This window comes from Ahaetulla prasina, chromosome 7 (genome assembly GCF_028640845.1).
Source record: "Ahaetulla prasina isolate Xishuangbanna chromosome 7, ASM2864084v1, whole genome shotgun sequence".
Classification (NCBI taxonomy): Eukaryota; Metazoa; Chordata; class Lepidosauria; order Squamata; family Colubridae; genus Ahaetulla; species Ahaetulla prasina.
Genome location: NC_080545.1, coordinates 65,920,888 through 65,948,795, shown reverse-complemented (window position 1 = coordinate 65,948,795; position 27,908 = coordinate 65,920,888). Strand labels below are relative to the sequence as shown.

At 38.4% G+C, this 27,908-nt stretch overlaps 1 protein-coding gene across 5 annotated transcripts in view; it reads left to right on the top strand.

Annotated features, from left to right (window-relative positions):
- Nucleotides 1-5,986: 5,986 nt before the first annotated feature.
- ZC3H7B (zinc finger CCCH-type containing 7B) overlaps nt 5,987-27,908 on the top strand; it is a 51,580-nt gene continuing 29,658 nt past the window's right edge. Inside the window, exons 1-10 of one of the 5 annotated variants that reach the window (XM_058189949.1) lie at nt 5,987-6,149; nt 11,466-11,525; nt 12,326-12,359; nt 14,598-14,795; nt 17,400-17,558; nt 19,759-19,839; nt 20,149-20,208; nt 24,385-24,421; nt 25,121-25,380; nt 27,198-27,546. In XM_058189949.1, the coding sequence (XP_058045932.1) occupies nt 11,473-11,525; nt 12,326-12,359; nt 14,598-14,795; nt 17,400-17,558; nt 19,759-19,839; nt 20,149-20,208; nt 24,385-24,421; nt 25,121-25,380; nt 27,198-27,546 (1,231 nt within the window). In that variant the 5' untranslated portion in view covers nt 5,987-6,149; nt 11,466-11,472. Of the gene's footprint in view, nt 6,186-6,387; nt 6,522-11,465; nt 11,526-12,325; nt 12,360-14,597; nt 14,796-17,399; nt 17,559-19,758; nt 19,840-20,148; nt 20,209-24,384; nt 24,422-25,120; nt 25,381-27,197; nt 27,547-27,908 lie in introns of those variants that run through there. The other 4 variants (XM_058189950.1, XM_058189948.1, XM_058189947.1 and 1 more) reach the window with 4 other exon arrangements.

Below are 27,908 nucleotides of genomic sequence, written 5' to 3'. Positions count from 1 at the left end.
CTTCACAATGCTTTGAAGAACTTTCTAAGTGGTTTACAGGGTCAGCATATTGCCCCCAACAATCTGGGTCCTCATTTTACCGATCTTGGAAGGATGGAAGGATGAGTTAATCTATTAGCCATTTCAAAAGGAGTGGGTAGTTTCATTTTGGTCCAAATAAAAAAAGGAAGAAATCCAATTTTTTAAAAAAATCCATTGCTCCATATTCAAAAATGTTTTCTGAATTCAACAAGATCAGCATTGCAGATTTTAGCTTTTTTGAAATACACAACCGAATTATCAATTATCACATCTTGATTTTAATTTTAGCCACAAGCCCACTACTTATTTTATCTTATGTAAGAGATATAGCCACAAACTTAATTACACAAAAATGGCCTTTTGAGGAACTTAAGAAGATAACTGACTCGAAAACTTTTTTTTCACAATGGTGAACCAGTTCCTACTATGGTACTCACAGGCAGGAAACAGTTTTTCTATCATTGTTCCTCTATAAGTGTATGGAATTATATTTCTCCTACTCACATAATTTTCAAGATTAATGGCCTTGGATAGATTTGACCTCCATAAATTTACCCATTCCTCTTTTAAAGCCATCCAAATTAGTAGCCACATCACTATATTTTTTGTAATTAATTCCACAGGTTAATTATATAGTATGTGAAGAACTTCTTTTATCTATACAAAATCTCCTTTCAATTGCCTTCACTGGGTAGTCTTAATATTTTGAGTAAGAGCGAAAAACATCTTGTCCATTTTCCCAGGCTATGTATTATTTTAAACAATTCATGTCCATTGTCATATTTTTTTCAAGTTAAAGAACCCTAAGCATCCTGATTTTTTTTTGAAAAAAGTTTTTGTTAAAAAAAAAAACCACATACAAATTTTTTGAACAAGATATCAGTCAGGTACATAATTAAACACTTTCAAATTTCACCCCCTCATTGTATTGTTTATTCAATATTTTTCCCTTCCACTCTTAAAATTTAATTATTTGCACATTTCTATCAAAACATCTGTTCCACCCCTTTATCCTGAATGGTATTGAATCAAATCTAGTTCCCACATTTTTGCCCCCTTTCTTGCCCCTTCCTTCTTCATTGAACAAAATACAGCCATACTTATCCCTAATGTTATCAAAGACAGACCAGTAACAAAAAAAGATAAAAACAAGGTAATCTCTATAAAAATCTCTCCTACATTAAATCTCACCTTAATTTCAAAAAGGTCTCCCATCACTTATTATTCCATAATCCCATTCCAAATAAGAAAAAAATTAAAATAATAAACAAGATAAAAAGAACAAAATGAAAAGGAGCAAACATATACCATTTCTCACATAATTCCATAGTTATATTCAAATATTCTATTGAAAGTTTTATCTCAAATTATTTCAATTTCACTACATATGTTTAAAAACTGCATATTTTCTTAACTTATTAGATTCCTTGCTATCCCATCCCTCCTCAACATTTTTATAATCCTCTAATCTTTAACATAAATTTTAGTTTTACATTATTATACCACGCTTTTTATATTCTTCTCTATCATTGCTGCATGCAGCTCATTTCTTTAATATTCCAGTTCTGTAATCATTTCTTATATTTCTTGATTAAACGATAGTTGTATACTTCTTATTGTCCATTGTTTTCTACTTTATTCTTTGATGTTATGAGTCTTAAAGATCAGCCATCTGGTTACAAAAATCCTCCTTTGAAATTGTCCTGAAATCACAAAGACATTTCCCTCCTATATTTCTTCTTCTGCCTTTAGGTGTCAGTCTTTAGTCTATAGTTACAATCCACAATTAACAAAGTATCCATTTTTGAGCTGCACCTTTTTCCTCTTTGTTTCAATTTGTTGCCTCTTTTCAGTCCTGTTTAAATAGTTTCTTATAATCCTTTAAATCCAAATTTATAAAGAATAGAGGAACTGGGAGATGCTCAATTAAAATCCATTTTTAAAATCTTAGTTAATTCCTCTCTTTTTTCTTCTTGCTTATAATCTTTAAATAATAGATAAAAGCCTCCAAAATTCTCCAAAGTCAATTTTAATTAAAAGTCATATTTTTCTCTATTTTCTCCATTCAATTAGGGCTCTAGACTTAGTTCCAAGCCAACTTTTGTCAGGTTTTAGGTATCATTAATTATTTCCGTCCGTTTTCATTTCCTGTTTAAATTAGTCAATTTTTCTTTAAATGCTTGTTGGCAAAATTGCTCCTAGTGCCTCTTCGTGAGCTGGTACTAACTCACCCAGCTTCAATATCTTGTTCAGTACTTATGCTTTATCCTCCTGCCCGTTCTTGTGGCCGTCACGACTTCAGGCAGCTGGTGATGGCTGCGGTCCTCCTCGCTGGGTCGAGGAAAAAATCCGGAGCTACAGGGAATTTGCAACTTCACTGTCCGCTCCAGCCGCTCCCTCATTCTTCGCTGCCCCTGCAGGGCAGCTATGGTCCAGACCAGACCCCCGTATCGAGGGGATTTTCAGCACTCAGCCCGGAGCTCTCGGGGTTCGTGTCCATTCCGTCGTGACGCTGGCCACGCCTTTCAGCATCCTGATATTTTCTTGCAGGGAAAGTAGCCAAGCCTTCTGATCATTCATTTATATTCTTCTGACCTTTCTTACTCTGTTATCCTTTCCAAAGATGGTGATATAAACTGTACCTCAGATGCAGATGTACTATGGATCAGTGGTGGGTTGCTACTGGTTCGCCCCGGATCGGGCAAACCTATAGCAGTGGCAGGAGGTTCCACCCAGATGTTTCTGCGCATGCACAGAAGCATCGCATGCACCCACGAGCAAACCAGTAGCAACAGGTTTTAAAACTCACCCCTGCTATGGATGATATAATGACAGCATCTTCGTTTCCTATCCTGCTATTCATCTCTAGCATGGAACTTACTTTTTTTCCTAGTTGCCAGACACTGAGTCAAAGTCTTCAGTATACTACCCACTACAACCCCAGGATTTATTTTGATTAGTTCAAACTGCAGCTTCAATTTGGATCACTTTACATTTAATTTAAGTCACCTTTCCCCTATAATTGACAGAACATTGTATTGTAATCTTTTATTGCAAAATGCAATCTATATGATAGTATTGTGGGAAGACACACCCATCTGGTTCCAAGCTGGGAGAAAGGCAATTCAAACATGGAGGCTGATTGGAAAGATGATTTATTGATGAAGCAGAATCACATGGGTTTGTGGTTCTGGGCAGCTGACAAAATGGTCTGGGTTTTTTTTATACCTTCTCTGGACTTTGTATTTGAGCTTCCTATTCATGTGTAAGAACATGTATTCTATTGGCTGTTGTCAGATTCCTATGCGGTCATGTAGGGGTTATATAGCGGTCATAGCTGGCTCTATAGGAAAAAGAGGAAATGCAAATCCTAGGTGTTTGAGCTCCCAGGTTTGGTTAAAATTTGGACTGCTCTGAGATGAGGCAATGAAGGGGCTTGCGTTCTGAAAGGGTATTGGGCAATTCCTATTGTGGCTTAATGGCTTTGTCCTGGTTTGGATCTTGAATGAGGGCTAATCAGACTTTGCTGCAGGGAGTTTCAAAATAGCCTGTCTTGAATGGATTTCTGCCTACAGTATTTGTTTTGCCTATGAATAGAACTATCTAGATACTTGTCTTCCTTTTTCAATAAGCTCTTTATCTCTTAAGTGCTGACATCTGCTGTCGGCTCTTAAGGAAAGTGTGGGTTGCTTTCTGCCTCTAAAAAACATGTTTCTCCATTTCTCCCTTTAGGGAGATATAATATTCTGCCTTTTTATTTATTTATTTTATTTATTTATTTATTGTTTGAATTTATATACCGCCCTATCTCCCAAAGGACTCAGGGCGGTTCACAGGCATATAAAAACATCAATATACAAATTAAAACAATCATTAAAAAACTTATTCTACTGCCCAATTAATTAAAAGTAAAAAATATAGATATTAAAATCAATTTAAAAACCCCTCTAAATTTAAAATCTAAAAAACTAAAAAACTAAGCCAGTCCTGCACAGATGAATAAATGAGTCTTGAGCTCGCGACGGAAGGTTCGAAGGTCCGGAAGTTGACGGAGTCCTGGGGGGAGTTCGTTCCAGAGGGCGGGAGCCCCCACAGAGAAGGCCCTCCCCCTGGGAGTCGCCAGTCGACATTGTCGGCCGACGGCACCCTGAGGAGGCCCTCTCTGTGGGAGCGCACTGGTCAATGGGAGGCCACCGGTAGCAGGAGGCGGTCCCGTAAGTAACCTGGTCCTAAGCCATGGAGCGCTTTAAAGGTGAGAACCAACACCTTGAATTGCACCCGGAAGGCAACCGGCAGCCAGTGCAGCCTGTGCAGGATAGGTGTTATATGGGAGCTTCGAGTCGCTCCCTCAATCACCCGCGTGGCTGCATTCTGGACCAGCTGGAGCCTCCAGGTACTCTTCAAGGGGAGCCCCATGTAGAGAGCATTGCAGTAATCCAGGCGGGAAGTGACGAGGGCGTGAGTGACTGTGCATAGGGAATCCCGGTCCAAGAAGGGACGTAACTGGCGTATCAGGTGTACCTGATAAAAAGCTCCTCTGGTGACGGCTGTCATATGTTCTTCTAACGACAGCCGTGCATCCAGAAGGATGCCTAGATTACGAACCTTCTCCGTGGGGGCCAAAGATTCGCCCCCCACAGTCAGCGATGGCCTCAGCTGATTATATCAGGATGCCGGCATCCACAGCCACTCAGTCTTGGCTGGGTTGAGCTGGAGCCTGTTTTTCCCCATCCAGACCCATACGGCTCCAGGCACCAGGACATCACTTCGACGGCTTCACTGGGGTGGTTTGGGGTGGAAATGTACAACTGCGTATCGTCAGCGTACAGATGACACCTCACCCCAAAACCACGGATGATCTCACCCAGCGGCGTCATATAGATGTTGAACAAGAGGGGCGAGAGAACCAACCCCTGCGGCACCCCACATAAGAGCCTCGCAGCCGATCTCTGCCCCCCTGCCAACACCGTCTGCGATCGGTCGGAGAGGAAGGAGGAGAATCACCGGAAAACGGTGCCCCCCACTCCTAACCCCTCCAGCCGTCGCAGCAGGATACCATGGTCGATGGTATCAAAAGCCGCTGAGAGATCTAACAGGACCAGGGCAGAGGAACAACCCCTGTCCCGGGCCCTCCAGAGATCATCAACCAGTGCGACCAACGTCGTCTCCGTGCTGTACCCAGGCTGGAAACCGGACTGGCACGGGTCTAGATAGACAGTTTCCTCCAGGTACCGAGGAAGCTGATCCGCCACCACACTCTCAACAACCTTTGCCACAAAGCGAAGGTTGGAAACTGGACGATAGTTTGCTAAAACAGTTGGGTCCAGGGAAGGCTTCTTGAGGAGGGGCCTCACCACTGCCTCTTTCAGGACGGTAGGGAAGATACCCTCCATCAAAGAAGCATTCACAATCTTCTCACTGAATTAATTAGTTTATTCCATTGATCTGTATCTCCCACTGTCCCCCCCCCCTTATTTATTTATTTATTTATTTATTTATTTATTTATTTATTTATTTATTAAATTTTTATACTTTAATTTTTGTATATTTTTATATACATCTTCTCTGGTTTTATTTGCAAATACAGCATTACATAGGTAAAATTTCATGTATTTTCATTTCCTATGTTTTAAGAATAGAATAGAATAGAATAGAATAGAATAGAATAGAATAGAATAGAATTTTATTGGCCAAGTGTGATTGGACACACAAGGAATTTGTCTTGGTGCATATGCTCTCAGTGTACATAAAAGAAAAGATACGTTCAGCAGCAGATTTATTAACTGGTTGCTGGAGTTGAATTCAATTTGAAGGAGGCTTTACCATTTTTAAAAAAATACTGTGGTACACTCTGTGTTTATTTGTGTATGTGTATATCGACTACCTATGGTGGAAAACAGGTGGTCCTTAGGACCTGGAGGGATCCCAAGGAAGCATTTTGCCTGGCTGGTAAGGCTGTGTTAAGGAGACCTGGAAATGAAAGTAAAAAAGACCAAGAGGCACATGGAGGGAACAGCGGGGGCAGCAGCAGAAGCTGCTCTAGGATCAGAATTCTGCCTTCTGCAATGAAGTAACAGTGACTAATTATTTATAACAATATCTCTAGTACTGCCATACCATTAATCAAGGCAAGTAACCATAGTGAAAATTTCCAAGCAGAAGGGGTGAGTAGGTTAATTTTTTTTGTCTGCTAAGAAAAGGGGGAAAACAAGGTGGAGGGAGAAAGATGTGAGAAATCCCCCCCCCTCCCAGCAATATTACATAGATTCGCAGAACAGGGACAAACATCGTAATTGCAGATGCAGCCCAATCCTCCCCAATCAAAAAGTCTCGGTCGTTCTTTAAAAACACAGCTGGGAGCAAATTGGTAAAGGCGATTTTCCCCGAACGAGATGGGGGATCGGAGGGCTGGCAGGAGTTTGGGAGTGAATGGCGGACCCAGAGCCCTTTTGGAACGATCGGGACTTCCTACTGTTTCTCTCCGATGGGGCCAAGGGATTGTAAGCTGCCTTGCCGGTGTTTGTTTTTTTTTTACTAAAAACACTCATTATATGCAATTTCAGTGAAAGAAAAACTGCCGACTTTTAGTTCTGCTGGATCTGGCATTTTGTAGCCTGACTTATCAAAGTTACTAGTGTAACGGCATGGAAATGGTTTCCTGTGTAGTGTATAAATATTTTTTTATATGTCACAAACATCTTTCTGCGCTGTGGGGCTATTTTAGCTTGGAAATAACCGTGACAGCTTGCTATGAGTTTGGGAGAGTGCCTGTAATAATACTGTGGGTTTTTTCCGTTTACTTCCGCCATAGAGATATATCTTAATGCCGGATCGCTTTACTAAGCGAGGCCGCGGCTTGGAGGCCTTAGATTAATAGGGGTAGGACGGTTTTATTCCAGCGGAATTTGAATTAAAAATCGTGTTTTTAATGAGGGCAAAGTAAGGAGAACGGTTTGAAGAAGCCAAGTAATATAAAATGAAAAACAGTTACTGTTCATAAGTGCATATTGTGCTATAATCTGAATGCCAAAGGCTTTCTAATATTTGTTAATATAACAAACTATCATTCATGCATAAATGTCGTGTGCCTGTTGCATTAATTTAATAGGTTAAGCAAATTACGTTACTAGCATGGAGAATGCATGGTAGAAGAATGGCAAATGTGTTTAAATTGCTACTGAGAATGCAGCATTTTATTCTGCATGACTAGGGGAAAGTAGGTGAGTGTCAGGAAAACAAGTAAATTAGGCATTATAACTTCCAGGTTGATGGGATATACTGTAGTAGTGTATGTCTAGTGTTCGTGGGATAGTTTGGGATAGTTCTATGTTATTCTGTTTTTAATCTGTCTTTTGGTCATTTTAAGAAAACTTCACCTAAATTGTGAAAGTTTGTCATATTTTGTCAAAAATGTTTGAATAAAGTTACTGCACTACTTTACACAACTTTTCAAAACAGTGCTACCATCTGTATGATCCTTAATATATTGGAGGGGTAGGTGATTTGTGACTTGTAAATCATATGTGGTTTAGCATTGTTTGTTATTAGGAGTTTGGTAATCTCCAAATTTGAAAAAAGAATGTCTCTAATCTTTCTAATGTGCAATTAAGATTCTTAATGGCAAAATTGCTTTAAAAAAAAGGAATTAGGCAACAAGTAATCATCCATACATACAGTGTTCAGGGTTTTCAACCTGATTTCCCCCATCTCTGTCTCCATGTGATATATATGTGCATGCAAAGATAAATAAATATATACATATAAAATATATAATATAAATATAATTTGCAAAAATTATAACTGTTGAATTAATGAATATAGTATCCAAAGTTATTGTATATTATATAAATAAATAATACTGTTCTTAGCTAGTGCTTTTTAAATTTCAGATTGGTAAATTTCAGATTTTAAAAAGTGTAACTGAAAAGTGTTAAGTACCTTATAAAAAAGGTAAATAGGCCTTTGGTCGAAAAGTCTTACATTAAAGCTGCAAATAAGCATTCAGGAAAGGTGGAAAAGCATACAGGATGTAATAAAGGCAATTATTATAGTTTGCATTTAATTTAAGCAGTTAATAACAGTTTTAAGATGAATACAGGTAAGGATATTATGGCAAAATTAAAACATTCTTACATAATAGAAAATATTAAGGTGAACAGGAAGGGATGGTACAAATGTGCAGTTTGGTTCTGTGTTTTGAATTAGATGCTGTATAAGGATTTCAAATCTGCACTTAAGACTGAGCAATTGAAACATTCAGACTTTATAGTGCAGCTAAGGCTAATTAAGAATAGATTTTCCTATTTGTAATTTGAAGTATCAGAACCTCAGCTGGTAGTTCTGTACTATATTTTTATTTTTTTTCTGAAAAAATGTTCATTTTTTCCCTCTTTTTCTGCTCCTTGTGGCACCATAAAACTTTACTTTTGTTTATCTTGTAAACATCTTATACACCCATAGAAATATTTTATTTACAAGGTACCATGTAGAAAAGTACCATTCTGAGTAGGATTTTAAATATATTTTTAAAACAACATTGGCAATATTTTTCAAGTACATAACTTTAATTAATGGACTATATCATTAAGGACCAATTTTGGTGCAGCAAAGTTATAACCTTTCTTTTTTAAATTTCAGCAATAGAAATTTTGTACAGATAGTCCTCAACTTAAGACCACAATTGAGCCCAAAATTTCCATTGCTAAGCAAGATGCTTATTAAGTGAGTTTTGCCCTATTTCACAATCTTTCTTGCCACAGCTGTTAAGTGAATCACGACACTTGTTAGGTTAGTAACATGGTTATTAAATGAATCTGGAATTGACTTTGCTTGTCAGAAGGTCGCGAAAGGTGATCACATGACCCCAGGACACTGCAACCATCATAAATTCTGTATATGCCCAGTTGCCAAGTGTCAAAAGTCACTTTTTTCAGTGTCGTAACTTCAAACCTTGGTTACCACATTTAAAGCGCTCCATGGCTTAGGGTCCAGGTACTTACGGGACCGCCTGCTGTTACCTTATGCCTCCCACCGACCTGTACGCTCACACAGAGAGGGTCTCCTCAGGGTGCCGTCCGCCAAGCAATGTCGGCTGGCGGCCCCCAGGGGAAGGGCCTTCTCTGTAGGAGCACCTACCCTCTGGAACGAACTTCCCCCTGGTTTGCGTCAACTACCTGACCTTCGGACCTTTCGCCGTGAATTGAAAACGCACTTATTTATTCAAGCGAGACTGGCCTAAATTTTTTAAACTTTTTGAATTTTAAATAATTTTAATTGGGGTATTTTTATGAATTTTATGGGTTAAATTTGATGGTTTTATATTTTTGGCCATTTATAGAATATGTTATTTTAAATCTCTGTTTTAATTTGTATATTGTATTGTTTTTATAATCTGGTTGTACACCGCCCTGAGTCCTTCGGGAGAAGGGCGGTATAAAAATCTAAATAATAAATAAATAAATAAATAAATAAACAGTCACTAAAAGAATATTTGTAAGTTGAGAACTAGCTGTAAACAATGCACAGTTCTGTTGATTGCTATCAATGTAGTGGGGTACCCCAAGGCTCTGTGGTTTTCAACATCTTCATCAATGATTTGGATGAGAGGATAGATGGAGAACTCATCAAATTTGCAGACAAGAAGTTGGCAGGAATAGCCAACACTCCAGAAGATAGGCTCAAGATCCAGAAGGATCTCAAAAGACTTGTATATTGGGCCCTATCCAAAAAAATAAAATTCAGTGGTGAGAAAACTAAGGTTTTACCTTTAGACAAGAAAAACCAAATGCACAGGTATAGTATATCTCCAATCTTGGCAACTTTAAGACTTGTGGACTTCAACTCCCAGAATTTCTCAGCCAGTTTTGCTCCTTTGGGAGTTGAAGTCCACAAGTCTTAAAGTTGCCAAGGTTGGAGACCCCTGGTATAGATGGTACCTGGCTCAATAGTACCGTGAGAGGGATCTTGGAGTCCTAGTGGACAATTACTTACCGTATTTGTTGCTCCATAAGACACACTTGATCATAAGACGCACTCCCGTTTTTAGCCTTCACGTGCCCCATTTTTTGCCTCCACACATCCCGTTTTCAGCCTTCGAAAAAGTCCTGCGCAAAGGGTGGGGGCCTGCAGGTGGGAAGAGCTTCAGCAATATTCGCTCCATAAGACACAGACATTTCCACCCACTTTTGGGAAAAATGTGTGTCTTATGGAGCGAAAAATAGGTAAATATGGCCCAGTAGTGTACTGCAGCTGCTAAAAAAGCCAATATTCTAGGCTGCATTTATACAGGGATAGAATCAAGATCACATGAAGTATTAATACCACTTTATAAGCCTTGGTAAGATTACACTTGGAATACTGCATTTTGTTTTGGTCACCATGATGTAAAAATGGTATTGAAACTCTAAAAAGAGTGCAGATAAGAGCAACAAAGATGATTAGTTGACTGGAGGGTAAAACAAAGAATGGTTGCTGGAATTGGGTATGTCTAGTTTAATGAAAAGAAGGACTGGGGGTGACATAATAGCTGTGTTCCAATATCTCAGGTGTTACCACAAAGAAGAGGGAGTCATAGCTATTCTCCAAAGTACCTGAGGGCAGGACAAGATGCAGTGGATGGAAGCTATTGAAGGAGAGAAGCAACCTAGGAGAAATTTCTTGACAATCAGAAAAATTAATCAATGGAAAAGCTTGCCTCCAGAAATTGTTCTAACATTGGAAGTTTTTAAGAAGAGAGTGGACAACCATTTGTCTCAAATAGTATAGGGTTATAGAGACAGTTATAGAGGTGCAAATGACAGAGTCAATAATTCCTCTGTAGAACTGAATCAGCAGCTCCTTGGGCAGTTTGAGCTTTCTGAGTTGGCGCAGAAAGAACATTCTTTGTTGTCCTTTTTTGATGATGTTTTTGATGTTAGCTGTCCATTTTAGATCTTGCGATATGATAGAACCTAGAAATTTAAAGGTTTCTACTCTTGATACTGTGTTGTCTAGTATTGTGAGAGGTGAAAATATGGAAGGGTTTCTCCTAAAGTCTACCACCATTTCTACAGTTTTGAGTGTGTTCGGTTCCAGATTGTTTCGGTCGCACCACAAGGCTAGTCGTTCGACCTCTCGTCTATATGCGGATCTTGAATTTTTTTCTTCCTATTCCTTTGCTCTCCTTAGAAATGTTGTATATACTTTTGAGAAGCATAATGAAGTAAGCTTTTGCTTTTTCTGTATTTTTAGGAAGGGAAGTTATTGGAATTTATTTACTCACATTTGTGGACAAATATATTGCTAAGTGCTTATATTTTTATTTCTTTGTTTGAGGATGGAAAGAAAATACTAAATACTAACATATTTCGGAAAGAAATTTAATCATGCTATGTCCATGTTAAAATTTAAACTGAATAGATTTGTACAATTGTAAAAAATTAAAATATTCTTTTTTACTATTGCAGTGATGCAATGGACAGACAAAAAAGAAAAGAAGAGATAGAAAAAGGTCTTCAGTTCATCCAGTAAGTAACCAGATTTGGTAGTGGTGGAGTTTCTGTTTTCATTTATTTGTAATATAAAATCCTACTTCGCTCAATATATCATCAAACATCCAAACAAGAATCAAATCACAATTCTATTATGGTTGCATCAGTGTAAAAATATGGCAGTGCCCAAGAAGTTACTTGTTGGAACTATGTGACCTAATTTAAACATATTACCCTCATGTGGAGTTTGGAACCTAGAAATATTAGACTTCCATCAATGTATTTCAATTAACATACTTGTAATGGAAAACTTCTGAGACCAAGGAGGGATATAATTTCTTAGATTTCTATTTATCTTTTTCTGTAACTTTGAGGTGATGTTCTTCAGCTGATTTATTCTATTGATTGGCTTTATAGGAATGTTATCAGATAAATTGAGAGTTTGAGGCTTATATTCAGTTTTTGTTGCCTTCAGCAACATTTTCTAATAATAGAGGAGTTGAACTTTGTGGTACTTACAAACATTCCTACACATGTGGGCCATGGATACTAGCCATAAATTTTCCTTCTTCCATTTGTGGAGAGTTTACTGAATTTTATTTTTCATTAAAATTGCTCGAAATACTTGACAAACACCAATGTATCAGTCAGCCTATAATATTGGTACCTAATAATACTGTCCTTCTGGAAAACGAGTATCTATTTTACTGTGGAAATTTCCTATCCATGATTAAATTATATGTGTAATATACATGTCTTTATGTGTGTTAGATCGATTTACACATTTTATGACTGTTTTATTCTTTTATAACGGTTTCATTCATTCTTCATTCTAGGTCTACATTACCATTAAGCCAAGAAGATTATGAGGTAACTTTAAGATTTCACATTCTTATTTTAAAGTATCTAATGGTATTATGTAAATTCAGCTTAACCTGTTGTAATGTTGGGGAACAGAAGAATATTAATAGTTTTCTAGAGTGGTTAGGTGAGCATAGTTTTATGTGGAAAAATCAGCAATCATTCTCAGCTCTATTTGGAGCTACAGTAGAATTTCACTAAGGAAAGTTGTATTTATTTATAACATTTTTACTGCTTTTGATTATCATAAAAATAATCTCCAAACAGGCCTTGCACTTTATTCTTACAGGAGACCATGTTTGTATATTTTATTTATTATAAATATTTTACTCAGGTTTACTCATTATTACAACATCTTACAGAACTGACAATGAACTAAAATATATTGTTAAACATAACTATCTTAACTGCAGAACAAAAGCATGCACAGTAGTGAAACATGTAGGAAGTGTAGGATCAGTAATGAGATGGCCCTGCTGAAGAAAAGTTCATGCATTTTTGGAAATACAGCAGAGAAAAGAGAGTATAGACCTCTCAGGAAGAAGCATCAAAATACAGAGGCAGACACTAAGAAGTTCCTGCTGTTTGGGTTAAGTTATTATTAACTGGACTGGATTTTCTGGCTTAGTTAAACAGAATTGTTGACTTTTCTGACAAGGATTTTTTTCATTCATCCCAGTAGGAAAAAATAGAAAAGAAAGCTTTGGATCTTCCTATTCAAAGTCAGCCATTTAGAATGTAACAATTCTTGTGCCCATCCTGAAATGAAAAAGATCAGAATGAAGATGATTTTAATGTGGAATCTTTGGTGTTGTTTGAGCTTAGTTTTTTGCTTGCAGTGTTTTGTTACCTGATTAAGTAACATCAGTGTTAGTGAGTGTCAGGTTTGTTCCCTGCTTATATACAGTAGCTTGCCCTGCCACTGCTGGCTCCTTGATTAGATTTTCTGCTTGATTCATCCCTGAGCTACACATTTTCTCTTCTGTTGGATGATTTTAATGAGAAATTCCATTTTTAAACCAATGATGCCACTGCAAATACAAGTAGCCCTCGACTTAGAATGGCAATTGGAACTGGAATTTCCATTAGAAAGTGATACAGTTATAAAGTGATAGCAATCCAGCAGGGAAGGTCACAAATGACAGTGGTTGTAAACGTGGTGCAAGCTGATTGCCAAGCACCCAGATTGCAATGTGGGATGAAGGGATGCTAGGATATCTGGACTTCCTAGGACTTGTCATAACCACCATTTGTTCAGCACCATTGTAACTTCAAATGGTTGTAGGGTTAGGGTTAGAATCGGGAGTCTTCAACGCCCGGTCCATGGACCACCACCAGTCTGTGACATGCCAGAAACTGGGCCGTGCAAACAAGTGAAGCCCCATTGGCAGGATTCAGGCAGCACATGAAACAACAACCCCTCCAGTCCATGGAAAAACGTCTCTCCACAGTACTGGTCCCTGGTGCTCAAAAGATTGGGGGCCACTGGGTTAGACTATTATATAAGGAAAATAAGACAACTATCAAACACCCAGTATTTTGAAAAATCGGATCAATCAACTAAAGCAAACAAGTTACTATTGGTTGAAGAAAACATTGGGTTTCAATATATGTTAGAAGCTGAATGCTCAATGCAGAGAGGATGGTTTCACCTGAGCCTTCTGTTTGGATATTGTTAGGCCGACTCTACATATTCTTCCCCCTTCCTTGTTTTTCTTCTTTCTCTTGAGCACTGTCCTCATCATTTTATAAAATGTGAAGACTACTTGAAACCCAGTATCTACAGTATGGAGACTGCTTGGTGCTTCAGTCAGTCAAGCAAAGTACTCAGTTTTTAAGTCAGAAATTTATTTGTTAGAGGAACTCACTGTTCCTGAGGTTTGAATGACATGTACATCCACTAGTTTTCAACTGCTGTGCCAGAGGCTTTTTAACAACCAAAGATGATTTCTGTCTATTCATATCTTGGGATTCAAATGGTTTACAAAATGATTTTAATAGCACTATTGTGCCATACTAAAAACTTGGGATTTGTTACATCTGGTCTCTATTGTGTAATAAAAGCATCATGTTACAAAGAATAGGTAGGTCTGAAACAGACTATAGTAGTACAATTGATTATTTAGTGCTTTTGAGCCATTACTGCAAAGAATAATACGTTAAAATGTTGTGGAGGGAATCATAAAGTGAAAGGCTTGAAAGTAATTATTAAGTTTTTTATCCTCCTCTTCACATTCTTCCTTGTAGGCTTTTTTACAAAAATTGGTGCAAAATTTACTTGCAGAGGGCAATGATTTATTCAGAGAGAAGGATTATAAGTTGTCACTGGTGCAGTATGTTGAAGGGTTGAATGTGTCTGAATATGCAGCTTCAGATGAAGTGAACATTCCTGCGGATCTTTTATGCAAACTGCATGTCAATCGAGCTGCCTGCTACTTTGCTATGGTGAGTACCCCTTTCACTATGTCATATATCTGTGTACAGGTACTTGTGGCTTACTGACTGCAATTAGGACCCTCAACGCCAATCCTAAGTGACACCATTATAAAATAAAATGTCATGTGACTGCACTTGACTTACAACATCATTTTGTCAGTTCTAGCTGTGGTTATTAAGTGAATCCCTGTGGATTATTAAGTGCAGCATCATATAACCAATTTGTAACTTCCTCTCGATTTCCCCATTGACTTTGCTTGTCAGAAACTGAAGATTGCAAATGGAAATCAGGTGACCCTGGGACTCTGCAAACATTGCAAATGTGAGCCCATTAACAACTGTCCAAAGTGTAATCACATGACTGCAGAAGCTGTAATTCTGAGGACAAATTTTGTACTTCCAAGTGGTCAATGAATGAGTGGTCGGTAAGCAAGGGATACTTATACTTAATAACGTGATAAATCCAACTTTCACATCCATGGAATGTCACAGAGAAAATTACTGGATGCATGAGTCTGACCTTTAGAAGATGGAAGAAGGGGAGGCCACTTTTGCACTTTCATATTCAAAGCCACAAAACTTGAAAACAAAAGAGGAAGATCATTTGATCAAAGCAAATGACAAGGTGACATAGTTAATTTTTCACTTGGGTCTTTGTAAGATGGAAGCTCTATACAGTCCTCGACTTACAACCATTCATTTAGTGATCGTTTGAAGTTATAATGGTAATCAACAAAGTGACTTCTGACCATTTTTCACACTTTAACAACTGTTGCAGCATCCCCATGATCATGTGATCAAAATTTGGATGCTTGGCAATTGGTTCTTACAGTGTTGCTGTGTCATGTGTTCACCTTTTGCAACCTTCCGAGTAGCAAAGTCAAGGGGGAAGCCGGATTTACTTAACAACCAAGTTACTAACTTAACAATTGCAGTGATTCACTTAACAACTGTGGCAAAAAAGGTCATAAAATAGGACAAAACTCACTTCACAATTGTCTTGCTTACCAACAGAAATTTTGGGCTTAGTTGTGGTCATCAGCCGAGGGCTACATGTACTGTAAAGTGTGAGAGAAATATACAGCTACTATCCCAAAGGTGCTTTTTCAGGAGGCAACTGGACTTTCTTATTTTCTTTGAAGATGTTTCACTTCTCATCCATGAAGCTTCTTCAGCTCTGACTGGATGGTGGGGAATGGAAAGATTTATATTCATTGCAGACAGCTGATCATTTGCATTCTTTTAGAGAGTCATTGAGGCCACTTGGAGGTTTATCTGTGTCCTCGAGGTCACCTGAGTATGGGTGTGGAGCCTTCTTGGCTGCAGGATGTTTTTGTTGTGTCTCGTCCGATCTCACCACAGCCGGGGTCTTCTTATCTGCTTCCGAACACGGAGTAATGTCCTAGTATGCCTCCCAGCCCCAGCCCTGGCTCCATGCCCAGACAGGCTGAAGAGGAGGAAATACCTCCAGCCCCCAGCTCTGGCTCCATGCCCAGGCAAACGGAGCAACTAGACCCCTCCCTCTCCTCCACAGCATGTGAGCCTGAGGGAGGTCAATTACCAACAGCTGCAGACTGGAGTGACCCTCGCGTCAGAAGACTTGATAGGCGGAGACAACAGAAGGAAGGGAGGGGCAGGCCTGGATAAGTGCTGAGTCATGGAGCCACACCCCATGGCCTATATAAAGGATCTGCTTTCTGGCATTCTCTGAGTCAGGCAAAGTCTAAACAATCTTGCTAAAGTCACTTTCTGGTCTCCTGCCTGCCCTGAGGACTTTGCTAGGACTTTGGCAGAGCTGCAGAGGCACGCCTGATTCGGATTTCCCTGACCCGGCTGTCAGCGGAGGAGTGGGACACGACAGTTTTCTGCCCTGTGTCCCTTCATTGTTGAACACAGGCGCAGGCTGTTGGAGATGAGTTGATGTTGTCTGCATCTCAAATTGAAGCACAAATGGTTCTTTGCAATTTTTCTGGAAATCTGTTCATACTCTTGCACCATTTGAAGGGTCTTAATCCCAAAGTTCATAGCTAAATGTCTATGGAGTTCTCAGTCATCCAAGTCATGATTGTCCCAGAGGTGCTTTTTCAGGAGGATAACCATGTCCTGGATGATTGAGAATCTGCATAGATATTTAGCTATTCACTTTGGAATGAACACCCTTCAAATGGTGTGAGAATAAGAACAGATTTTCAGAAAAACAACTCTCTAAAAGAATGCAGATGACCAGCTATCTGCAAGGAATATAAATCCTTCCATTCCCCACCATCCAATCAGAGCTGAAGAAGCTTCTTGGATGAGAATGAAACATCTTCAAAGAAAAACAGGAAAGTCCAGTTGCCTCTTGAAAAAGCACCTTTGGGGAAACCATGACCTGGATAACTGAGAATCTTCCTAGACATTCTATTTATCACTATCTAGTACCTGAAAGGCCACATTGTTAGTTACTTCTGATAGAACCCTCATCTATTTAGGATTTTCTTCGATCCTTTTACCCTTTATCAAGAGCCCATAAGAATAGTAGTGACTTAATTAGAATTATCTTTTGGGGGATAGGACATATGAGTTCTGTTTGTGTTAAAGTTCTTATGATCACATTTATTAATTATCTAAAAGGGCTTACATAAAAAAGCTTTAGAAGATAGTGAGAAGGCTCTGGGATTCAACAAGGAGAACATCCGTGCTCTCTTTCGGAAAGCCCGCTGCTTAAGTGAGCTAGGAAGACACAAGGAAGCTTATGAATGTAACAGCCGCTGTTTGCTCTCACTCCCACATGTAAGTAGTAATTTCCTCTTTTCTAAATATTTTGTATTATTAATAGAAAAACAGGTAAAGGCTTTAAATGACTAAAATGATATTAGAGTTGTAGCATATTTTACAGATAATCCTTTAATTTCAACAACACACGACCAGAATTGCCATTGCTGAGTGATATGGTTATAAAGCACAATATCATGTGACTGCCTCATTAACAGTGGCACTTTGGGTAGTCTCATTTATTGTTGTAACCAAAGACATATGGGTCATTAAGTGCGAAGGAAGGAGTCCCAGACAAGGAGTGTGGGAGGGTAGGCCCAGGGCAGGCTGGGTGAACTCAGGGAGGCTGGGAAAGAGGGTGCGGGGCATATACCTGTATGCAAGTTCACGGAGGCATAGGGAAGGAAGGTGCTGGTGACCACATGTCTATGTGCAAGTCCATGGAGGCAGGGAAAGAGGCCACTGTTGGGTGGGTGCCTATGCGTGAACACAGGGAGATTAGAGAAGGAGGGCACAGGTGGGTTCAGAGGGAAGAAGGGTGGCAGTGTGTGCATGTGAAAGGGTGGGAAGACTTACCTGAGTGACTGGTGATCTTCCCTCTGGCTTTTTTGTGGAAAAACCAGAGAATGTTGGCAACAGCTATCACAGGACTCTGGGATGCTGCAACCAGTTGTAAATACACTTATCAAGTTAAATACACTTATCAAGTGATTATCAAGTGCCTGAACTTTGTTCACAAGACTGCTGATGCACTGCAACAGCTGAAACTTTGATGTGTTTTTGTTCAGTGGTCATGTGATCATCATTTGTAGCCTTCACTGCCAGCTTCCAGTAAGCAAAGTCAATGGGGAAGTCGGCAGGAGATTGTAATTGGTGACCCCAGGATGCTGCATCTGGGCAGTCTTCACCTAATGATGGCAACTGGGATTGCTGGAACTGCAGTCACGAAACATCATGCCTTATAACTTCATTACTTAGCAATGGAGTTTCTGGTTCCAATTACTGTTGCATTAGCAAATGTATTGTAAATATTTACAACAATGTTACAGTCTTTTATGCCTGCAGTATTAAGTTGAAATCTGGTTCTAATGAATAAACTCTGTGTGGTCATGATTACACTCTATATTGAGTTATGATATATAATGAAATATTTGGAGCAAAAAAATCTGCTGATAACATACCATTCTAACTTTTGTACCTATTATAGTTTCCAATTAATTTTACAGTGTGGCAGAGATTCATTTCATAACAATGCAAATATGTCTTCTATGGTTTTTTTTATAAAAAAAAAATAATAGGAGCTACTTAACAGAGTTCAGTTGAATTGAAAGAGCAAAGGATAGAACAATACAAAATTAGGTAAAACTTGTTTCACTGTGTGTACTATGGGCTTTCTTAAAAAAAATGATCAGAATTATTGCAAATAATACAAGATTAAATTATTTACTTTTTGTACTTTTCACTGCCAATAAAATAGATGACATCAGTTTTGTATTATCTGTGACCACCGTATCTGGAAATACTGGTAGTCCTCAACTTACGACTACAGTTGGGATCAGAATTTCATTGCTAAGCAAGGCAGTTAACTGAGTTGCATCCAATTTTACCACCTTGTTTGCTATGATTATTAAATGAATAATGCTAAAATAATAATTTATTTTATTTATTTTAATTTTGTCATAACAATATATGTAGGTATCGTACAAAAAGATTATATAATATATAAACACATATATGAGTAAATATAAGGAGGTATAAGCATATATATATATATATATAGGAAGAAGAAAAGAAAAACAATAGGACAGGAACGGTAGGCACGTTTGTGCGCTTATGCACGCCTCTTATGGTCCTCTTAGGAATGGGGTGAGGTCAATAGTAGAGAGTTTTTGGTTAAAGCTTTTAGGATTTGTTAAGCAAATCCAGCACACACACACACACACACACCCATTGACTTTGCTTATGGAAAGCTGACTGGTAAGGTTGCAAATGGTGATAACATAACCTCAAGACACTTCAGTCATTGTGAATACATGCTGCTTGCCAAGAACTTAAAATTTTGATCACACACCCTTGGAAATGCTGTGATGGTTATAAGTATGAGGACTGGTCCAAGTCACTTACTGGTTGTAAGTTGATGCCATTGTAACTTTGGTCACGAAACGGATAATTATAAGTTGAGGACTATCTGTAATTGTAATTGTTTTCTCTACTGAAGGATGAAAGTGTGGTCCAGTTGGGTCAGGACCTTGCACAGAAGCTGGGTTTAAGAGTCCGGAAAGCATATAAGAGGCCTCAGGTATGATATTTGCATCCTACTTCCCATGACAGTATACATACTTTATTTTCCCCCCAATCCTGAAGCTTGAATCTGTTACATCATTTTACCTACAGAGTCCAACAGAGACCTACAGAGTCCAATATTAGCTGAAAATTTTTGGTCTGTATTGAACGCTCATGCATAGGCAGTATATATGGGTACATCCAAACTAGGCTACCTGTATATCTTATAAACTTTTCCCTTATTAAAGGTGACATTTCTTTATTGTGTCATTTATCATTCTTTTAAGTGTCTTAAACGTCTGCTACTTCCTCTCTCTCTCTGCAGCAGGATTCAGAAACATTTTCTGTACTGAGTAATGGCCTGACATCTGCCTTACCAAATCAGGTATATCGTTATTGTTTAAACAGTGAAATTAATACAATGGATAACACGTTTTCCTGCTTGGGTGAACATAATTTGTTAGGTAAAGTTCTTAATTAAAAATGTGAATTAAAAAAGGCAAGAGGTAGCTATAGCAAAATGTTGTGTTGATGAAGTGCTGCATCACCCACCTGAAGAGCATCTTAATGTTCTCCATTTAGAAGTATGCAGCTAGCCAAAGTTTCCAGACATCCTTGTGGACAAGAATCTCAGAGGGAGAATGAGCTATGTTTATTTTTTTATTTGTTTAAAACAATTATATGTCCATTTATTTTAAAAGTAATCTCTGGGTAACTCACAACCAAATATACATAATTGCGTATATCTGCATTTTTATTTTCTAAATAATTTCTGAGCATTTTTAAATTTTAAAAAGTTACTAAAAGTGAAGGTATTTAAGAGATAAATAACACCATCTCAGTCTTTATAAGATTAACTCTGGCTATATGATTTGAACAAAAAAACATCTTTTTAAGAGCTAGCTCTTTGCTTTTCACTTTTTCTGAAAAATAATTCTAAAGCTTCAGGCCCAAGTACAGTTCTTGATGACGACAGGGAATTCTCGACTTACGACCATTCAGTTGGCACTGAAAAATTGACATGACTGATCCTTGCACTTAACAACTCTAACAACAATCCTGTGGTCACATGATCAAAATTCAGTGTTTGGCAACTGCCACATCCTGGATTAACATGATTGCAACCTTTCCAGGCGGCTTCTGGCATACATACATTGACAGAAGCCAGATTCGCATAATGACCATGGTGATTTGATTAACAACCACAGCAAAAAATCAGAGGTGACTCGTGTAATGACTGCATCACTTAGCAACCGAAGTTCTGGTCCCATTTGTGGTCATAAGTTGAGAACTACCTATAGATCTTACAGCAATAGAGTAATTTGGGAAGAATTGATTTTTCCTATTGTTTGTAATGAAAATTTATTACAATTACTTAGGGCTAGCTTTCAAGGCACAGTCTAGACCTATAAGAATAGCAATTAAGTAGACCTGAGTTTAATTGAGATGCAAATGGAAAATCTTTGAGAACATGTCTGTTCCCATAATGCTAACATGTAAAAGAGAGAGTCCTCCCATATAATTGTCTTTTTTTTTATTAAAAAGTTTTACAAAAATTTTTACCAATACATCCCCTCCTCCTCCCACCAACCCTCCCCCTTCCCCCTCCCCCCACCTTCCCCCAATCCCCCCCAACAACTTCCCAGAGCAATATACAGGGTATAATATCTAACAATCATAAGCTAGAATACACAAACTATCCATAGATTCCCATCCATCCCCTAGAACCTCAACTCCCCTTCTCCATAGTAAAGAAAAAGGGGGGGGGAAAGGAGAAAAAAGAAAATATACAGTACATTCTATTCATTCATAGGCTATTTGATAGTTCTTAATACAATATTTGTTTTAAAAATAGTCGATCCATCTTCTCCTTTCCAATATGCATCTTTCTTGTGAATAGTCTTTCTGGTACGCTGAAATTTCTGCCATCTCCAGTAAGTTCACTGCTTTTAGCGTCCAGTCTTCAATGATAAGCAAATATTCCATCTTCCAATATTGCACAGCCGGTAATCTAGCTACTAATATTTAATTTAAAATCAATTTACGCCCTTAAACGTTATCTTCTTCTTCAAAGTATTTTGTATAATCCACCAAATTTATATATCTACCATATATAATAATAAATAGTATCAGCCCAACCAGATTTCCAACATTTATATTATAAATTCAAATACGTACAATCCAGTGTTTAGAATCTAGATACCATCTCTAAGACATTTTACAAAATTTTCCTCTTAAATTTTTAACTTATATAAATTTATCATTTAACCCAATCCCTTTTATCATACAATCCTTACCTAATTCCATTTCTTATTCTATTTTTATCACCTTATATAACCCCTCAGTTTTTATCCAGAATAACTTAATTTTTAACAAATCCACCATATATAATCAAATATCATTGCATTTAAATTCCAGATACCATCTACAAAACATTTTATAAAACTTAACTAGTTCCATTCCTTATTCTATTTTTATCAACACCTTATGTTCCCAAAATCAACTTTTAACTTATTTTCTAACAGATCCACCACTTATAATCAAATAACATTACTACAAAATCTTCTTCAAGATTTAAACAAATACACAGTACTTTTTAAATATATTCAAAAATTTCAATTATGATTTACCCTTTCCCATTAAAGGAAACTCTTTTCGCTTGATATTGCTGCTTCTTTACTCTTTGTTCTTTTCGTTTAATATCTATTCAAGTCAATATTTGCTCATTTAAATCCCCTACTTTTTCCAGTCTTTCTTCTTCAGCAATTGCCATCCCACCTTTAAATTGTGTGTACTTTACTTCCTTCCCCCTGCGTTTTTCCAATCTCTACTTCGCTTCCCATCTTAGCTTCTAGCAGTGGTGGACTTCCAGCCTTTAATACGTTAGTATAAAAATCTCTTGCTTTAAAAACTGTGTTAAGATGATATTTTCTTCCTTTATAATTTACTGTTAGTCCAGCTGGAACATCCCATCTAAACTGCATCTGACGGTTTCTAAGTTCATCCACCAAGAAAGTAAACTCCTTTCTAGATCTTAACATTTTAGGAGGAATTTCTTTGAACACTAATATCTCTTGTCCTGATATTTGAATTTTGTAAACTTGTAAAATTTCATTCCGAATCCTCCTAGTTGTAAAATAGATAAAATCCAGCACATTTAAAGAGGACTGAGAGCACAACAATGTTAACAAAAGCTTCCTTAAGTTTCACTGAAACGTTTTACTTTGCAACAAAGTCAAATCTGTTCATAAACTCCTTATTTGGATTGGGTAAATAAATTCTTCAGTCCTTCAACTTTTCTCTTTAACATTTCTTCACATAAGTATAAAATCCAACAGAGTTAAGGGCGCTAACGATGCTAACAAGGACTTCCTTAACTTTTGTTTTCACGCCCTATTAAGCAGAGGCGCCATTTCCTTTCTTCTCAAGTATTGTTCAAAGATCGAGTTGAGGTCTGGTGCTTACATCAGCCTGTCCTCCTGCCTTTGCTCTGTCTGCTTAAAGTAAATTAAGATTTATCTTCATCTTTATAGCAGAGATGGTCGCGGTGTTTTGTTCTGTTAATGCAGAGGGTCCCGGATCCGGAGCTTTCGCCAGGCTTAAATAGGGAGCTCTCACCCTTTTTGCCCCTAGAATTTTTTCTGGGGCTCTCGGGGAGCTCTACCTCCGCCTGGCAGCTCACCTTTCCCTCTTCTCCAGAGGGAAAGGCTTCCAAGCTGTCAGACAGCTGATGAGCGCTATCTGAACAACTAACGAGATCACGGGGCTGACGGTCCAAAAGGACCGTCTCCAACGCCTGTGGCACCACCCGGAAGTCCCCATATAATTGTCTTTTTGATAAATTAGAGTCAAAATGGAAATAATTAAATAATTTATGTAGTGCAATCTCTGCCGTTTTAACATAAAAGCATACAATTAGTGTTTGGCTGTTTTTGAAAGAGAAATCAATCTCATAAGAGAAAAAAAGTTTTCTTCTTTCTAAGCATTATTGACCACTGGTGACAGTCAGAACGAATTCCTGCGGTTTTCTAGGTAACGTTTTCAGTTGGTTGGCTACTGCCTTCTTCCTAGGGCTGAGGGAGACCTAAATGTCAGTGATTGAAAGCATGGAGCCCTGCCCTCTTTGAAAGCTGGCAGCCTCATAAATTAAAAAGAAAAGAATAAACTATTTGGGGGTTATCCAAATGAAAAGATAACGAAGGATGTATCTCACCATACATAATTCAAGCGTTAAGAACATATGAATGCCCACTTATACTTCTATTAGCTAGACATATAATCTTCCTCCAGAGAAGTTAAGTAATTATTGCTGTTTTCAGAAGAAGTTGGTTGTATGGAATGGTGATGACTGACTGTTGTAACAATAAAAAAAATCAGTTCTGCAGAATTATTAATTATCATGGGATTCAGCCAATCATAAAGGTACAACTCTCATTCTGAAGCATTTTTCATAGGGAATCCAATCTTGCATTTCTATACATCTAGATTAGTTCTTTGTAAAAATTGGAAAAAGAAACTGAATTTGATCAAAAGAGAATTTATTACGTTTTTCCTGTTGCAGACCAATGGATTAGGCTCCATAGATGACATTGAAACAGGTAATGAATGCATTTATGCTTCTTTGATTCATAGTTATTCCCACCACCACCCTCAACTGGAACAAGAGGTTTTGCTTTCAGAAAGGAATCTGCAAAATATTTGGTTGTCAGTTTAATTTGTCACTAAGGCATCTAACAGGAATAGCAGGAAATACCTGGGAAAAGACGAATCCTTTCTTTTTGAGAAGTCAGCACAGTTCTTTCCATTGTTCTCAATTGAAACAATATAATTGGCTGTATTGTTCAACCAATACAGACTGAAGTTTATAAATATGAATAGTGGCAATGATAGAGCCATTGCTAGAAACATCTGACCATCACCTCTATATAAGAATGATTTGTAGTTCTGAAAAGTGTGTTTGAATTGGCCATCATGAAGCAGTTTCTGAGAGTATAATTCTTGCAAATAGGCTAATGAATCTTTTCACAAAGATGAACAGTTGTTTTGAAGATGAGAGAAATTATTAGTTAAGCAATAGAGGAAATACTCTGCACTCAGAATGTTCTGTGTTCTGACTCTGGGCTCTTCGAAGAGACAGATACAAGCATCTGTCTCTGGAGAGCAACTACTATTCAGAATAGTCAATGCTAATATTTACAAATATATTATTATTTTACATTTGCTTTGTGTTTACTCTCTTGAATGCATTGTATGTAAGGGTGGTCCTTAGCTGTAATCTCTCATACGTAATCTTTCAGATAGCTCTGTGGTCCTTCAGTGCATCGTTACTCCTAGTGCTCCTTCTGTCACTGCCAGCAAATCCAATGCCTTTTCATCAACTGACTTGGATACGAAAACCCTGCCAACATCACTCCCTGCAACTAACCTGCTCCCTTCTACAGATGTGGCATCTATACCAGAGTCTGACAGTGTAGACGACTTTACCGAAGGAGAAGTTCTTGGAGATGAACTGGACTCATTTCTGGATTCTATTGCAGATGGGTCTCAGTACCCACTAGTAAGAGTGACTTTTGTAGATGCTCCTCTGTTTTAGTCACCGTTCTCTTCATCTTAATCATTGCAGGGTTTACTTAATACATTCCATGCTCACCCTCCATCACTGTTTTTTAAACTTCTCCCTTCTAAATAATGGAGGACATTTGTGATGTGTGTTACGTAATGATACATGGAATTGTTCATTATCTCAGAGAAAGGACTAGCACAGTCTTACTATTTGCAATTGTCTAAATAAGGATAAGCAATTGAAGACTAAGATTATATAGTTCCTCTCCTTAGCTCCCACTTTTTTGTGTGTACAATTAATCTTACGATCCCAATTGGCCCCAGAGCTTCTGTCACTAATTGATAACGGTCATAAAGCATGATGTCATGTGACAGTTTCATTAGCAACTGCAATCTCGGCAGTCCCAGTTGCTATTGTAACTCCAGACACAAGCAGGAAGCAGAGGGAGTTCCAAATAAGCACATGAGTGGGGGAGGTCTGGCACAGGTTACATATGTGTTTGTGGAGGTTGCTGCAGTATGGCACAGCCTCAGGGAGACCTGAGAAAGGGGGTGTGAGAAGGCTGGGAAAAGAATATGCTTCTTGGCTGCCACACCCTGGGAAGTCTCAGCAGCACAGTGCTAACTAGCCCCATCCCAGGAAGCACAAAGGAGCTTCTTGGCATGCTGTGGCTCTGGGGTTGTAAGACGTCCTTGAGCTGCAGTGCAGTGCCATTCCTGAGGAATGGGCATAGCTTGTTAAAGGTTACCAGGGCTTTCTAGTAACACTTTTCCCATTTCCCAAATTGTATTTAAAAGAGAGCTCTGATATCTGGTATAGGGAAATCCATCACTTAATGATAGAGCGCACCTGCATTTGCATACAAAAATTGAAGGTTTCAGTCCCTAACCCATCTCAGCCATTATTAAAAACAGTAAAATTTGGACAAATGTAATAGGTTAGCTAGCTAAATCTTTTGGAGCTCAGTCTCAACAGTTTTTCTTTCACAGCCAAAAGGCAGCCATAATAGTGATTGTTTCCATATATTATTCTTCATTTGAGCTGATCTGTTTCCAGTCTATTGCAGTTCCCATAAAAATGCCTGGAGTAGCTTACTGGTTGGATAGGTGTTCAAGCTAATTGTTTTTTTGTTGGTCTTTTCCTTGCTTTATTGTGACTTTCCAAAGCTTCTGTTCCCCCTGGGATTGTTGGGCTATTGTGTGCTTGATTCCCTTTGTTCAGTTATACTACTTATTTCAAGGTTGCCCTGAATACCTAGTTAGCTTTAATCATGGTTAAATTGATGCCAGTATAAGCATAACATTTTGTAGAGCTGTACTTTGTATTCAGAGACAAAAGAGGTTTCAGACTGTGCAGGGTCATGTACAGACTGTAACATTAGTCTGTAACTCTTTAAAGCAGTTGCACATTTTTAAAAAAAGATTGCATAACAAGCCTTCCTAGTTGTTCCTCCATCCTTAAAAAAAGACACAGCTGGTTAAGGAGTTACAGGCAGGTTATGCTCATTCATGCTTTTGCCTTGAGTTCAAAGTGTTGCACACCCTAAGTCTTAAATAGCATTTCAGAAGCATTTGCTTAGTCAATGCTTGATGTTGCTGCCACATCAGAAAAAGTAATTGCGGACTAATTTTAGAGTGAACGGGTTCCCTGTGACATTTTGTCTACCTGGCTACATCCTAACTTGCTTCACAGAGATGGCGAGGTGAATCTGTCATAAATTTCAGTATGTCTGGAAACATAAAGTAGGAAAGTCTGAATTAATGTTTTAACTTCTCCCCTTTAATCATAACACATTTTATTTTTCCCCAAAGTCTCTTGTTCGTGGTGCCATTCCTGCCAATCTTCCGAGTGAGGTGCCCCAGCTCATCCCTGTTTTTCCAGGTGGTACTCCACTTCTTCCTCCTGTGGTGACCGCTAACATTCCAGTCTCCACACCGCTGCCACCTGCCTCCTTTGGCCTAGTGATGGAGGCTACAAAGCAACTGTCATCTTCATCTGTTCTGGATACCTTTGAAACACCAGTTGGGGGCAGTGGCACGTCTCCTTTGGATTCACTGGATTCACTAGATCTGCTCCCATACACAGAGTCTCGGCTGGATATGTTAGATGCTTTTGGAACCAGTAGGGGATCATTGGATGCTTTAGATACCTTTACTGTTGGTAGGTATGGAGACTATTTAAGTACTGTTAACTTGTGAGACAGGAAGAGCCAATTCAGTGTAGTGCTTGCCTAGAAACCAGGAGACTATGAATTCATGTATGGCAGTGATCTCCAACCTTTGTGGCTTGGTGGACTGGTGGAGGCAACAGCGGGGGGAGGGGAGCAGAGGGGATGGTTTAGTGTGTGCAAATACACTATTTTCACAAGTGCAGCACTTGCCCACCACTTCCACAGACCAGGGTTGGAGACCTCTGATGTAAGGCATGAAATCTGGCTTGTGATTTTGGCCCACGTGGTCTCTCAGCCCAACCCACTTTACAGGGGTATTGTGGAGAAAAAGAGGAAAAGAAAGGAATATTGT